The sequence below is a fragment of the Globicephala melas genome, chromosome 9 (assembly GCF_963455315.2).
Source record: "Globicephala melas chromosome 9, mGloMel1.2, whole genome shotgun sequence".
Classification (NCBI taxonomy): Eukaryota; Metazoa; Chordata; class Mammalia; order Artiodactyla; family Delphinidae; genus Globicephala; species Globicephala melas.
Window position 1 is genome coordinate 28,939,640 of NC_083322.1, and position 15,473 is coordinate 28,955,112.

The 15,473-nt window shown below is 37.0% G+C and overlaps 1 protein-coding gene across 1 annotated transcript in view; it reads right to left on the bottom strand.

The window, feature by feature from the left end:
* Positions 1–15,473, bottom strand: part of CPED1 (cadherin like and PC-esterase domain containing 1) — a 301,545-nt gene that overhangs the window by 173,048 nt on the left and 113,024 nt on the right. Inside the window, exons 7-9 of the mRNA XM_030857653.2 lie at positions 2,548–2,690; positions 1,591–1,663; positions 237–404 (exon numbers count right to left, since the gene is read on the bottom strand). Coding sequence (XP_030713513.2) covers positions 237–404; positions 1,591–1,663; positions 2,548–2,690 — 384 coding nt within the window. The remainder of the gene's footprint in view (positions 1–236; positions 405–1,590; positions 1,664–2,547; positions 2,691–15,473) is intronic.

A 15,473-nucleotide genomic window follows, 5' to 3' on the forward strand; every position in this document is an offset into this window, starting at 1 on the left:
AATTAGGGACTGCTTTACTTCATTTTCAACCCATAATTTCATCATAATCAGTCAGTCACATACTTAGGAGACATAAAAATAATATTGGTCCTTAGGTCGGAAAAATATTAAGAGGTTTATATAATGGATACAAATCAATTTCAAATGAATTATCACGTTGCTTACCTGCACAGTAAAGAAAGTGGCACCTTCCAAAAATGAAATAAATATTTGTCAGTACAAAAATACGCACTTACCTTAAATATACCTGACCTATAAAGTCTCTGAAATATCTCAGAAAATATGGAAAGTGAAGATTCATTAGACAGGAGAAAATTGAAAGTGTCTTTTAAAAGGAATTCTTCTGTGTTTTGGTCCTCAAAATCCATATTATCATCATCTTGAAACTTCAAATGCTCATGCACCTGTGAAAGAGCAAAAGCACAGCAAATATTTTTCATTGACTTACTTTTAATGCAGTGAAACCACTTCTAAGACGTGATTCATTTCCCGTTGGATTATAGATCAGAACTGACATCTAGTGGTCCTTTTGGAGGTCAACAGTTTTAGAAAATCTAAGTAATGCTCTTTTGAAAATACGATTCTTTATAAGAACATTAACTGTTTTGTAAAATCAAATTAGTTTGTCTTGAACTTCTTCATTGTTGAAGACCTTGTGTTTATGGAAATAACATTTCTGAACAATAAATTTTAAAAATCATAATATAAACTATTAGATATGTGTGTAAAATAATGAATAAATGACCATTAGAAGATGTAGATTCATAAAATTTCAAAATTTTAGAGATAAATCGTTGAACTATTCAGCCAAATGTCTGAGCCATATATAATGTCATCATTCTCCTTGTGTAATAGTTTGAAAACCAGTCATTACAGGATGAAGTCAAACTCTGGTTGCACATCATTTTATTTTGTTTCTCTTCATTTCTTCTCATGCCATATCCCAAGATAGCTTTCTATAGACTAATGCAATCAATTTTAAAATCTTCTTGCCACTAAGGGCTATTTTAGATTAAAAATATGCTGCAGGAGATGATCTGAATGAGTTAATTTAATTTAAGAGGAAGTAAAAGAATCAGAGTGTACAAAAACACTCTTAAATTTCCATATATTTATAGAAATATTGAAAACAAATATTTCAAAAATTCCTATGGCTTTTAAAATTAAAATATAGTCCAGTTTTAAACTAAATATCTATATGTAAAGAATAAAAGAGTTACCTTTTTTATAAACCCATATGAATAAGCTAGGTTACCTGCTATTTTCTATTATCTAAATGTCTGTTTTCCTGCATTAACACATACTTAGCTTTATTCCACATTTATTTCAAAAACACAAAAAAATCCATATTTGTTCAACAGGGATGCAGAGTGGGTATTGTAACTCAAATCAGAGACTCTCCATAAGCTAGTTAATTCTCTGAACCACAGTAAATATAAGTCTGTAGTAAGTTTGACGCAAGTTGCACTTATTGATCAGTTACTATGAATGAACACACCACCACCACCACCACCACCACCACCACCACACACACACACACACACACTTCAGCCAAAGGGGAAGATCCCATGAGGGCTCCGGCATACTCACCTGGAGCACTACAGGGGACCTGACACTGCCATAACCAATATCAAAAGTTAAAAGCTGAAAACATAATCTGCATCTGAAATAAAAGCACAAGGTAACAAAAATACATTCTACTTGCTGTATTTACTCTATTATTTGATACTATATCATTACTAATCACTAAGGTTAAATTTCAAGGTCCATACTAATTACAAAGAGCAGTGGCTTGGATAATCCAAAATTGAATACAAGTTATCTTTGGATTTGGAATCTGTTTCGTTCCTTACAGAAAATACAAATATATCCAAAGTATTCATAATACATTAAACGAAGCAACGAAGTGACTCCATAAAAACATAATATGGAAAAGGAAGCTCTCCTACTCCTCCGTGCTAGGCATTCTTATTCGCATATAAAGCTTACATTCTTATTCCCATATAAAGCTTACATTCTTATTCGCATAAAAAGCTTACATTCTTATTCGCATATAAAGCTTACATTCTTATTCACATATAAAGCATGATAAAGCTTACATGACGGCACCTCCTGTTTTGACATACTCGATTTAACATTTCCCCAGAAAAAGGCATTAAATTATACTCAAGTAAACTGAGATATGGAGATAAGAGTTAATGAATTTTGTTAATAAAAATCTATAAATAAAAACATACCTAGTCAATGGAAAGCATATATGATAAAAATAACTGAGCTTGAAAGGGGCTGCAGTTAAAAAGATAATTTAAATAACTGTGCCTTATTTCTTGTCACCACTATTTAAATACTGGTGAGTCTTTAACATGCTCTGAAGTTTTAGGATCAACAAATTAGAAAACATAAGTTTAGAAGTTCATTATTTTACACTGATATAAAATTTTCTAAGTAGCACCTACTTGTGATAATTAAGATATATTTTCACTAACAATCGATTGTTAGAAGTAGGGTTTTTTTTAAATTTTTTTTAACATTGAAATTTGTTTTTACCTATGGAAGACCTTTGGTCCCAGAGTAGATGTTTCACTGAATACTTCAGCTGCTAGCAGGAGTTTGCTAATTGCCTCCTTCATGTTATCAAAAGCCTGAAGAGGTGAACTTGTTCTCAGGAACGTCTCCAAAAACGTTTGCAGCTATGAACAAAGGAAAGGATCCACATGTTGAAACTACAATCTCAATTTGTCTCTTATCATTTCCAAAGTGAACAATGTGAAAGATCCCTTCAGGCTATCTCTCCTTAACACACTCAAAAAAAACTCCTCAAAATTTGATCATCTAAGACATACATACATACATATATATTTTATATATACATATATATGTAAAATATACTGAAAGAGTATATAATATACTTAAGGTATATTATATAATAAATATATATTATCACGTAATATATAATGTATATATATTGTATACATTTAAAAATATAAGCCCTCCGATTGAATGTGGGGTGCCAAAACATGCTGTAATTTAAATTACTTTAGAGGTGCTTACTCCATTTTTCTTCTCATTCCATGGCACGTAATCATGGAAAGTGAAGGGGAACTCACAGAGCTTGTGATCAGAACTGCCAAGTTTATTTTGTGACTCTTCTACCTAGGTGAACTTGGACTTGCAACTCACTCCTCCGAATTTTTGTGTCCTTTTCTTTAAAATGGGTTACTACCTACCAACAAGAGAGTTGTGAGGCCAAATTGCAAGAAAGTCACTGTAAAGTATGAAATTCAAATCTAAGCTTTTTATTATTATCCCTTTCCTGCGTATATCAGAACAAAAAGAACTATATCGAAATTGCTTCTTCTTCACGGTGTTTTGCTGTAAGAGCTCTAGCCAACCACAGAAGAATATAAGAAAATCTCAGTGTCCTCCTAACATGTTAATTTCAGGCTTCATGTGGCTAGAGAGAACGAGGCCATATTACAAAAAGGGGCAGGATGTTAGGTTTATGTCTTCATAGAAACACTATAGTTGGTATCACAAAGAGCTATTTTTATTTGCTTAAATATGAAAACAATCACAACAACAAAACTATATCTTGAGGATGCTTAACACCAAAGTTCAAGTCAAACTTTCTAAAAAGTATAAAACAGACCTCATATTGATTCATAAACTTTCTCTGGATTAACATACGCTTTCAAAAATGAAGAACAAAAAATATTTTTTGAAAAAACATGCAGCAGGTATACTATTAATATTTTTGGAAGAACAAACTAAATTTATCTGAGCTGCGTAAGACTGCAAAGTGAAAAACTTTTGTTGCTATAATAATGAAGGACAGATATTGGCACAAATCACCTGAGGGAGATGGTAAATGTATCTTTAAGATACGCAAGCAAAATTCACCCAAGAGAAGCAAATGCTGACTTCATAAACTCTTCCCAGCTGAAAACCAGAAACCTAATGAGATGTACACTTTAAGACCCTATAAACACATCATTAGCATTTGGCAGTTGGGGTGTTTTTCTCTCTCTAAGGACTAAGGAAAACGAATGTAATAACTGTATGATCAAAAGAAAATAAATCAAAGCTAACACTAAAAATATTAACACCCTTGAGCCAAAACAGAGTCACATGTTTTTCCAAATAAAAGTAACTCATCACATTTCACTCACTTCACCATATTATATAGAAAGGGTTATTGATAATATTATTGCATTTTTCTATTTTAATGTTTTCTGAATATCACAGGGTTCAAGGTTAATAATTTAAGAACGTTGGAAATGTTTGTGTAGCACATAGGATATATAAGATTTATTATCAAATTATATCCTCCATGGTAAAAAATAATTAGCAAATTACTGCTTAGGATTGTATTTATTCTTCTACTGTGGAAATGTGTATTTCTTAATTTTTGACTGTAATTAATTTTTCACCATGTGGAAAGCACTGTGTGCTGGGTTTTGGGGGACAAGGTACATAGCATGGTGGTAACTCTATAGACTTTAGAGGCTGAAAGTCACAGTCTCGACTTTGGTTCTCCTGTTACTACTAAATTGTGAGACCTTGCGGGATTACTAACAGTAACTTTATGGAGGTATTGCTAGGACTAAATCAGAGAATGTACATAAGGTACACCACCACCCATCACACATCAATCTTCAGTACACGTTAGCGCCTTTTATTAATTAAAACAAAAGTCCACAGCCTTCCTTCAATCAAGGAAGAACATTTAAAAAATATATGATAAGCCTTTCAATAGAAATATATTTAAAAGGGAGAAGAAAGAGGCATGGTGGGTAAATAGGCCCCATCACTGGTATGTCTCCCAGCAGAAGTGAAAGAGGAGAACTGAAGGACCAAAATAACTGGCTTTCCTCCCATTTCCCTAAAACTCAGCCTTCCAAGAGAAGGACCAATGTCAACCACCAATCATGAAAGCAGGGGGACAAGAAGCTAGACAGTTGCCATTACAAACAAATGTGGAGAGAGGAGATAGAAATGGCATTTAAAAGGCACAATTCAAAACAGAGAGACTTCTTCATTTTTGTATTCGTTCTGTTACCAATCTTTGTCTCTATATGCATTTCCTTCTATCTCATTGCATGCATTTCCATTTATTTAAGTCCTTAAGTCAAAGAAAATTCTAGATGAGTCATCTCTTTATTTAGTACAGTGGCAAGCAAATTACATATGCCAGAAGTGAAAGTAGAATCATGCAAATGCTTACTATTTTTTTTTAATCATCAACTTCAGTAAGTCGCCCAGAGAGGGCAGAATACTTATATCAATTTTTGAAACTAATTCACTTAGGCTAAGTGGCAGACTTCTTTGACTGTCTGCTCATATTGTAATTTGTTACACTGATTGTATTTCTTTGGTCAAATACTTGAGTTCTGTGCATCTCAATATGCTCGCACGTAGAAAGAGAGAAATGTGCTTGATGATTTCATGGGACAATGTCAAATCTGAAATTATTTGATAGTAATTCCAATCAAAGCTATCAGAACCCACAATACACTCATCACTCAGGAGCTTTCTTAACCCAAACACAAATATCTGAAAGAACACCTTCACTTTTCTAAGTTAAAATCAGCCGTGAACTCAAATATCACGGAGACTTCTCTGTCTCTAGATCAAGATGTTTAATCGATGTTTTTGAATTACCTAAACATGAGAATATAAGATCCCAAGGAAATCAGTGCCTTGGCAGTAAGGTAAAAATGAATAAAAGAAGATCTTAAAACATTTAACATGACATGAAACTATTTTATGAACTATAAATTTTCCTCCTTCAGTACAAAAATGAAACACAAATTTAGTGCAAAATAAATTATGTAGAAAATGACCTTGTAAGATCATGGCTGTAAAACCAGGCAGTTAAAGCATCACCACTTGTTTGTACTTGTGTAAAATTCAAGCAATAACCCAGTAAGGTATTTAGCCATTGAAATATACGTAGATGGGTCAAAATTATCAACTAAAAATAGAAGGACAAGAGGGACTAAGGATGAACTTCAAAATATTTGTAGGAAAACTTCAGTTATGTTTTTAATATCTTAAAATATTTCTAAATTGCCCTTATTTTCACCTCATTCCCCCACCCCACCTCTCACAAACCCCTCCTGTGCTAAATTCTGGGCTTCACCTGGTTAATTTCCTTTATCCTCCCATAGGACCTGAGGCAGATGGTTCTCAGTGGCAAAGCATGTTGTTCTGTGTTAAACGTGTTGACTTTCTTGTTTGCTCTCACCATTAGACCATAAGATCTTTTAGGGCAGATACTGTACCATTTTATCTTTGGGTGGCCAGTATCTAACACAGGGTAGATATTAAGTAAACACTGTTGAGTAACTAAACCTAAGTATAACATTACAGAAACCACAGAGACTTTGATAAGAGAAATAGTTTACTGGAGCTTCTGGATAACATAAATTTTCTCCTTAGGACAACATGTTTATCTCTCGTTTCCATCTCGTGAGCGAGGGAGGATGAGCATTTTTCTGGTGACTTGTAATAAAACCTTTGAAAAATAGAAGCTCACAGCTGTTCAGGAGAATTTTTGAGATAAGAAAAATATAAGAGTTAAAACACAGCATGAAAGATTAACCAATATTAGAGTTTTTTTTTTAAGTCATGTTCTTGACTAACTGAGAAGCTATAGCAGAATACTGATATTTCAATATTTTGAATTTTCAGTAGTGTTTAATAGCATTGTACCTTATTAAAGCTTACCAGAATTTCCCTCAGTATTAATGCGGGAGAGAGAAGTTTTCATCTTCTCAAAATAAAGAAGAATATTGGTACTTAAAACCGTTTTGCAGCAACAAGCATATGAAAAGATGCTCAACATCACTAGTCATTAGGGAAATGCAAATCAAAACCACAATGAGGTATCACCTCACATCCATTAGGATGGCTACTATAAAAAAAAAACCCATAAAATATTAAGTGTGGGCAAGGATGTGAAGAAATCAGAACCCTTGAGCACTGTTGGTGGGAATATTAAATGGTGCAGCCACTATGCAAAACAGTATGGAGGTTCCTCAAGAAATCAAAATAGAATCACCATATGATCCAGTAATTCAGCTTCTGGGTACAGAGCCAAGAGGATTGAAAACTGGGTCTCAAAGAAATATTTGTTCATCCATGTTCACAGCAGCATTAGTCACAATAGCTAAATGGTGGAAGCAACTCAAGTATACATCCATGGATGAATGGATAGACAAAATGTAGTATATACAGACAATGGAATATCATTTAGCCTTAAAAAGGAAAGATATTCTGACACGTACTGCAACTCAGATGAACCTTGAGGATAGTATGCTAGTTGAAATAATCCAGTCACAAAAGACACTGCCTGATTCCACTTATATAAGGTATCTAGAGTCGTCACATTCCTAGAAAAAGGAAATAAAATAGTGGTTGCCAGTGGCTTGGGGGGAGGGGGAAATGCGAAGTTGTTTAATGAGTATATAATGTCAGTTTTGCAAAAAGTTCTCAACACTGGTTTCACAACAAGGTAAATATTTTCAACACTACTGAACTGTACACTTAAAATGTTTAAGATGGTAAATTTCACGTTATGTATATATTACCACAGTTTTTAAAATTTTTTAAGTAATATTGTAGTTTTCACAGTCTTACTCCCTCCAATAACCATGTTTAAACACCTGTTAATTTTGTACCACAAAAGTCCAGAAGAACACCTTTTTAATGGTTATAAATTTTGCAAAAGAAACAAAACACAAAATAACCCCTCCCTTGCTCCATTTCTCAGCTCCTGCAAATATTGGAAATAGTTTCCATCTCTATTACGTCTCCTCTTACTCACTGTTTTATCCAGAAACAATCTTTTAACCTTGAACTTTTTGCTTGTTTAGTCTGAGAAATATCACACAGCAAGCTTGAATGCTCGTAGGAATGACCAAGAATAGAGGACAAATTTATGATGGAACACGAAGTCTAGAGGATGATCATTTAGGTTAAAAGGAAAAGATCTTTTTTTTTTTTTAAAGGAAAATATCTTATATTTTCCCTTAAAAGGAAATATCACATAAGAGTTCTGACTCAATTTTATCCATGGTAGAACTAAGGACACAACTAAATATATGAAATCCAAGAGTCTATGTTCTTTTCCAAGTTAAAAGGGGAATAAATATGCATTCAAATCTACCTCTTTTTAATACAGTTGGAATTTAATTTTTTGCGGTACGCGGGCCTCTCACTGTTGTGACCTCTCCTGTTGCGGAGCACAGGCTCCGAACGCGCAGGCTCAGCGGCCATGGCTCACGGGCCCAGCCACTCCGCGGCATGTGGGATCTTCCTGGACCGGGACACGAACCCACGTCCCTGCATCGGCAAGCGGACTCCCAACCACCGCGCCACCGGGGAAGCCCAAGTCTATTGTTCCTGATTGATATTATTATTCTGCCTTTTACAGACTCAGTTGGGATCTCTCTGTCTGACTCTGACCTAATCATTCTCTCTCCCTGGCACTTGCCAAACTCTTAAAGTGTATCTGAAGGAATTTGAACACCTCAGAATTTTATCCCAATGTAATATATTTTATATACAAAGTATTTTTTGATCACCTTATAATTCTCAATAAGAAACATGTTTATACATTTAATTTAAAATTTCAGTTACCATATGGCTCTAAATTTTAAAATATTTTTTCCAAAGAGTTACGATTACAATTACTTGTACACAATTGGTCAGAAAAATAGAAATACATTACAAATCTTAATAAATAATTTATAAAATAAAAAGTAAAATTGGTTTGGAAATGCACCCCTTAGATGGATATGACTTCTTTTTATTCACTTAGTTGAGTCTTTTTATCCATTGAGACAGCAGTATTTATTGTTAGAATGAGAAGGGTTCAGCATTGGTATTAATATTATTTTCAATGTAAGCATGGAGAAGATTTGTTCACACAAATACACAGATGTAGATGGAAGGGTTTAGCTAGAGCAACATGACTTAATTCCTTGAGCTCCCTCCAAAGTATATGAAAAAAAAAACAAGTAGTGATTTATCATGAAATATTTAATTTTGTTAAAAACTGAAAACAATCTGAGTTGTGGAGGATTTGTTACTTGGTGATTAGCATCCTTCACTTTCTCTAATGAAAACCATATTTAAATGCACCTGTTTCGGGGAGGGGTTGCAAAATTTTTTCACCCTGGAGCCATTATTATTATAATATTAGGGATAGGTGAGCGCTAGGTCTTTCTTTTGAAGAGCAGAGGTCTGTGCATGAAGGGATGGGGAATAAAAAGCACCCGCTTTAGAGGTGCTGTCTCAGCGAGATCAAATTTTAGGAAGGTATACGTGGGAAAGATGAAGTTATGGGCATTGATTCTCTTGAAACTATCTATGGGCCTGTGAACCCCTTGGAGAGTCTTCATGGCTCCCCAGAGGCACACGACACCCCACTTGAGGATCATAGCTCTGGCTGTGTCTGGCCCAGAGAACACATCTGCTGCACGTCAGAGGGCTGTGGAAGGGGATGAAGGGCTGGTGAGCATTCTGGACCGTAGCAAGAAGTCTCCTTTGTGTTTTAAAGGGTCACGATTTAGGGGGGAAATCAGATATATAAAAACAGAAGGAAAAGAGGAAAAAAGATGTGAGAAAGGGAGGGAAAAAAAATGACTAAATTACAAACCTAAGCACTGATGTGATTTTTCATTTCACGCACATGGGGTATTTGGATAAAATTCTATGTCATACTTAATAATACTCACTAACCCCAGCCAAGTTGACACCATGTGCCAGACACTGTGTGTTTCTCATGCACTGTTTTGTTTATATTCACAGCAATGCTATGAGGTTGATACTCATTATCCCCATTTTATAGATGAAGAAACCGAGGGCTGAGAACACAAATAATTTGCCTAAGGTTTTACAGCTAAAAGGTAACCTGTATGGGTGTTGAAACCAGTCTGCTTGGCTGCAAAGCCCCAGCATTACCTCTGCTACTGCGGCTTTGATTATACAGATTTAGGAATGTGGATGGACCCTGAAATATTGAAGAATGAATCATCTGTGTTTTTACTTTCACGGAAAATGTGTTTGAAACTGTCACAATTCTCTAACACCCACACATCTAACAAATCAACTCAACAACTTGAGCATTTGTGTAGCCTAATTACCTTTTGGAAAAACTAAGGACATTTCTTTGTGACTTACATGAAATTGCCTGAATCAAGAACAAATTCTGTGTTAAGTCAAATGATTTAAGAAAATAAATATTCTCGTCATTTGTTTTAGCTCATTGAAAATTGGCTTGCTTTAGGGTAAACTACAGAAAAACTCAATTAGGATAGCTTTTCCTCATTCTCTGGAATTAGGATAGTTTTTCCTCATTCTCTGGAATTAGGATAGTTTTTCCTCATTCTCTGGAATTAGATCAAAACTCCAATATTTAAGTAAGTTTCATGTTTCCAGTGACATGAATAATTTTATTCATTTGTACTTCTTAATAACCCTAAGCTTTAAAGCATACATTAAAACTGGAAATTCAGGAAGTAGATTCTGTGATTTAATCAGTTTCATGGTTAAAAATTTTTAAATTTCCCATATGTATATCAGAGAATTGATCAGGAGCAAGGTACCAAAATACAGAAGGCTATGAAGAGCATAAAAATTTAATTATTTGCTTTGAATGGTAGAACCCTGATTGCATTATATTCAACCTTCTCAGGGAGCTGGCAGGTTATCCTTATTGCCCCGTCTAGAATCTCTCAGTAGGATATAAAGGATTGGAGAGATTTTACAGAAAAAAGTAAAAGTTAGGGGCTTCCCTGGTGGCTCAGTGGTTGAGAGTCCGCCTGCCGATGCAGGGACGTGGGTTCGTGCCCCAGTCCGGGAAGATCCCACATGCCGCGGAGTGGCTGGGCCCGTGAGCCATGGCCGCTGAGCCTGCGCGTTCGGAGCCTGTGCTCCGCAACGGGAGAGGACACAACAGTGAGAGGCCCACATACCGCAAAAAAAAAGTAAAAGTTGTAAGATTTTATCATTGGACTCTGTGGACATATGTCTACTCATTTTCCTTATATGAATGCCATTGTTCAAGCAGGTCACAGTTTCTTCATTTTCAGTGCCTAGAATGCACGGTCGAATGCCTGCTGCTTCTAGTTTGGTTTCTCCAACCTCACTCTGGCTTCCACCCCAAACGCTGGATAAACTGACCCTTACTAGGGTGCACAGACTCCTAATTATTCTCTTCTCGCCTTCTTATTGGAATACATCACACTTCATCATCCTACTCTCCTCCAAGGGAACTGACCTGTGAGTTGAGGTCCCATGTTTTTGAAGAGAACCCTTGATCCCATGGTGGCTGAGAAGCAGGCACTTCTGCCTGGGTTGTTTTTACAGTAATGGGGACCTGGACAGCTGGGACCTGCCTTGTCACACTAGGCAGGCTGAGCAACTAGTTATTCTGCTCACGTCTTAGAAGTGGCAGGAGGGAGAGGGAATGAGGTGGAGAAAGGCGGGGAGGAAAGTGAGCGGGAAAAGAAACACCAACCTCCCAAGGCGAGAAACTTATTCTATGCAGGGCCCTCGGGCGGGTTTTGGAGCAAAGGAGACCGAAGAGCCAGACAAATGGAGACGAATCATGTAACTGGCTAGTCTGCCGTGACAGCAGGAAGCTCTCCTCCTCTCCACCTCCTCACTTCCCGCTTCTCTGTCCCACCTGCTTCCATGGTCTCTGTCTCAGGAAAGGGCACCACCAGTCACATCATGGCTGCAGAGTCCTCTCTGAGCCCTCTCTGTCTAGTCCCTCTCTCTCACCTCACCACTGACTCTTGTTTCTACCTCCAAAAGGTGCCAGTTTCTCACCTTCTTTTTTTTTTTTTTGGTCCGCGGGCCTCTCACTGTTGTGGCCTCTCCCGTTGCGGAGCACAGGCTCCGGACGCGCAGGCTCAGCGGCCATGGCTCACGGGCCCAGCGGCTCCGCGGCACGTGGGATCTTCCCGGACCAGGGCACGAACCCGTGTCCCCTACATCGGCAGGCGGACTCTCAACCACTGTGCCACCAGGGACGCCCTTCTCACCTTCTTTAGATCACCACCTCACCGACCCGTCCAAGCCACCATCCTCCTCACCCAGATGCCTTGCAACTGGTCACTCTGTCCCCACTCATAATCCTCTTCAGTCTGTTCTCTACACAGCAGCAGCAGAGTGGGCTTGAAAAGGCAGATCTCATGACGACACTGTGGTGTTCTGTGATCATGCCTGGACTCTCCTACCTCAGGGCATCGGAATGGGCCCTTTGCTGGGAATGCTTTACCACTAGCTCTTCAAATGACACTCAGCCTCCTCCATGAAGCACAGCTCAGATGTCACTTGGTCAGGGAGATCTTGCTACCTCTCAAAAGTGGGCAACCCAGTCACTTTCTACACAGCCTCCTCCCTCGTTGCATTCTTAGCAATATTAAAAATCTGCATTATGCCAAGGGAAGTAAGTCAGACAGAGAAAGACAAATACTGTATGACGTCACTTATATGTGGAATTAAAAAAATACAACACACTAGTGAGGATAACAAAAAAGAAGCAGACTCACAGATATAGAGAACAAATTAGTGGTTACCAGTTGCCGGGGTGGGGGGGAGGCAGTGAGGGGGGTGGGAGGTACAAACTATTGGGTGTGAGATAGGCTGAAGGAGGTATTGTATAACACGGGGAATAGAGCCAATATTTTGTAATAACTGTTCATGGAAAGCAACCTTTCAAAGTTTTATTAAAAAATTGTAGTTCTCTATATTTGTTTATATATGTATAATTAATTTTTATCTGTATTTCATCTACTATTCAACACAAGAATAAACTCCATGAAAGCAGGGACTTTGTCTTGTTTGTTACTATATCACTTGAACCTAACAAAATGTCTAGCATATGAGACACTTCATATGAGAAGTGCCCAGTAAATATTTGTACAAGGAATCAAAAAACTTATTTAACCCATAGGAAACTAGTCCTGTCTTTCACATAGAAAAAGTGGTTCAGAGAGGTTGAAAGACTTGCCTGAGGTCACACAGTTGGTATAAGGATCTTCCTACTGCACATCCATATCTAGGCCTCTAGAGGTCATGCTTTGGGATTTTTGTTTTTAGTTCTGTAGATCCAGCACTATAGATCCAGTACTAGTGATTTACTTCTCTCTCCTTTAGAGTAAAAATGCAATTGGATATACGCTTCTCACTCAGCCTGAAAGAACGTCATCATTGTCTTATTTGTATTTTAAAATCACATTTCTTTTTCTTTTAATGGTAACTCCTTGAAAGCATGAAAATGTAACATAGTTCCTCAGCGTAATGTTTTTCTTCTTTGACTTCTGAGTTTAAAGTAATAATTTCACTCTCTGTGACTTGAATACATATTCTTTATGTAGATAATTTGGGTAATCAAGCACATGGGAAAATTCTCATGCCTTTCAAATATATCTGGAATCAAATTTCTGATAGAAATCAATTTGGAACAGTACTTTTTTTTTTTTTTAAGATGCTGGGGGTAGGAGTTTATTAATTAATTAATTTATTTTTGCTGTGTTGGGTCTTCGTTTCTGTGCGAGGGCTTTCTCTAGCTGCGGCAAGCAGGGGCCACTCTTCATCGCGGTGCGCGGGCCTCTCACTGTGGCGGCCTCTCTTGTTGCGGAGCACAGGCTCCAGATGCGCAGGCTCAGTAGTTGTGGCTCACGGGCCTAGATGCTCTGCGGCATGTGGGATCTTCCCAGAACAGGGCTCGAACCCACGTCCCCTGCATTAGCAGGCAGATTCTCAACCACTGCGCCACCAGGGAAGCCCGGAACAGTACTGTTTTAGACAGGTAAAGGAGGCTGTGATGGCTGGAACTATTGGATTCTGGAAGACTAGACACCAGGCATCGGGAAGCTGGTTTAGAAGGGGACACATACCACATATAGATACATATAAATACAGGGATACCAGGAATTCCTCTCTTGTTTGCAGTCCCTTTCTCCAAATGGTAAAACTTGCTTCACAGAGCTTCTAATAACTATTAATAGTTTCATAAGCATGGAGGTGAGGGAGAGAGGACAAGCTGTTATGAGACAGAGGATAGACTGGGGGGTATGGGGATGCTCCATATCAGGAAATGAGGAAGTCAGAGAATGACTGCTTTACTGGAAGATGCTCCAAAGAGACAGAATTTTAAAAAGCAATGAAATATGTCTGTATATTGCAGTACGTATAGAATACAGCACGATGCGTGTGTGCAGGATCCTGGGAAAGAATCCATCTGTGTCTACCTTAGTAACATTCAGAGACATGAACGACAAACTTTCAGTTCCACCTCACAATATTAGGTCATTTATATAATTCAAAGGAATTCAGGCTAAAAACCGATTTGAGGTTCAGGTTGAAATCAAATAGAAGTACACACAGAAGATACGTGGATAAAAATAATGCACTCTCAGATGCTGAGTCGAAAGTGCTAGTGCTAACTTTACAGTAATTAAAAAAAAACCTATGTGTTGCAAAATCTCCTTAAATGGAAAAACAATTCCCAGTGACTTACAAATGTTGATATCATTCCAAATAACTGTGTAACCTAGGCAATTTAAATTGCACTGAAGATTTACCACCATTCAGAATCTCTACTTAGCAATATAGCCTTACTACCACAGCATGGATTATCAAATAACTTTTCAAAAATAAATATGTATATTCCAGTGAAAGAAAATGGTCAAAGATTTGCTGTCCAAATATTTTTGCTTTCTCTTTTTCTTTCACTATTGGACAGTGCAGGCAATACCTATAAAGACCACTTGGGGGCAATACAGTATTTTTGTTGCGTCTCATCACATAGCTATGTAGGTTTCAGAGAAGATTGCTGTTTCTTTCAAATTTGAAGCCCCATTTTAATGTATGGGAGGGAAAAGGCTGTATTTCATTTTAAACTTACAATGCATAAATCACATAAGACAAATGCAAGTCAGATTTTCTCCTGAAGGGAACAAAAGTCTGTCTTCTTTTAGCAGACAAATCAGTCTTACCTAGTTGGCACATTTGGGAATATTTTATATTTAGAATTTGTCACAGCTTTAGAGATAGATCTCAAAGAATAAAGGAAACTGTAAATAGAAATGTTTAAAATGACAAACATATAATGATCTTCAAAATGTACTGGTGGAAAGTTATTTTGTTTCTATACCTAAAGTGAAAATGTAAATATCACCTGTCTTCTCCACTGGGTATATATTTTAGAATAAACTTAAGCATTAAAGTAATTAATTTTTGACGACATTTACTCCCGTTGTCTTCACTGTTATTACTCTGCATTCACATCACACTTTGTAAAGGGGTTATTTTATTACTGATTAATCTTTTCAGCAAGTTGATGAGTGGAGTCTCTATTCCAAGTCATTTCTCTCCCCTCTGTCTGCTGAGTATTAAGTATTGTGTCAGGCACTGAAGGTTTTCCTTTTGTAAATCAAAAATAAACATAATCT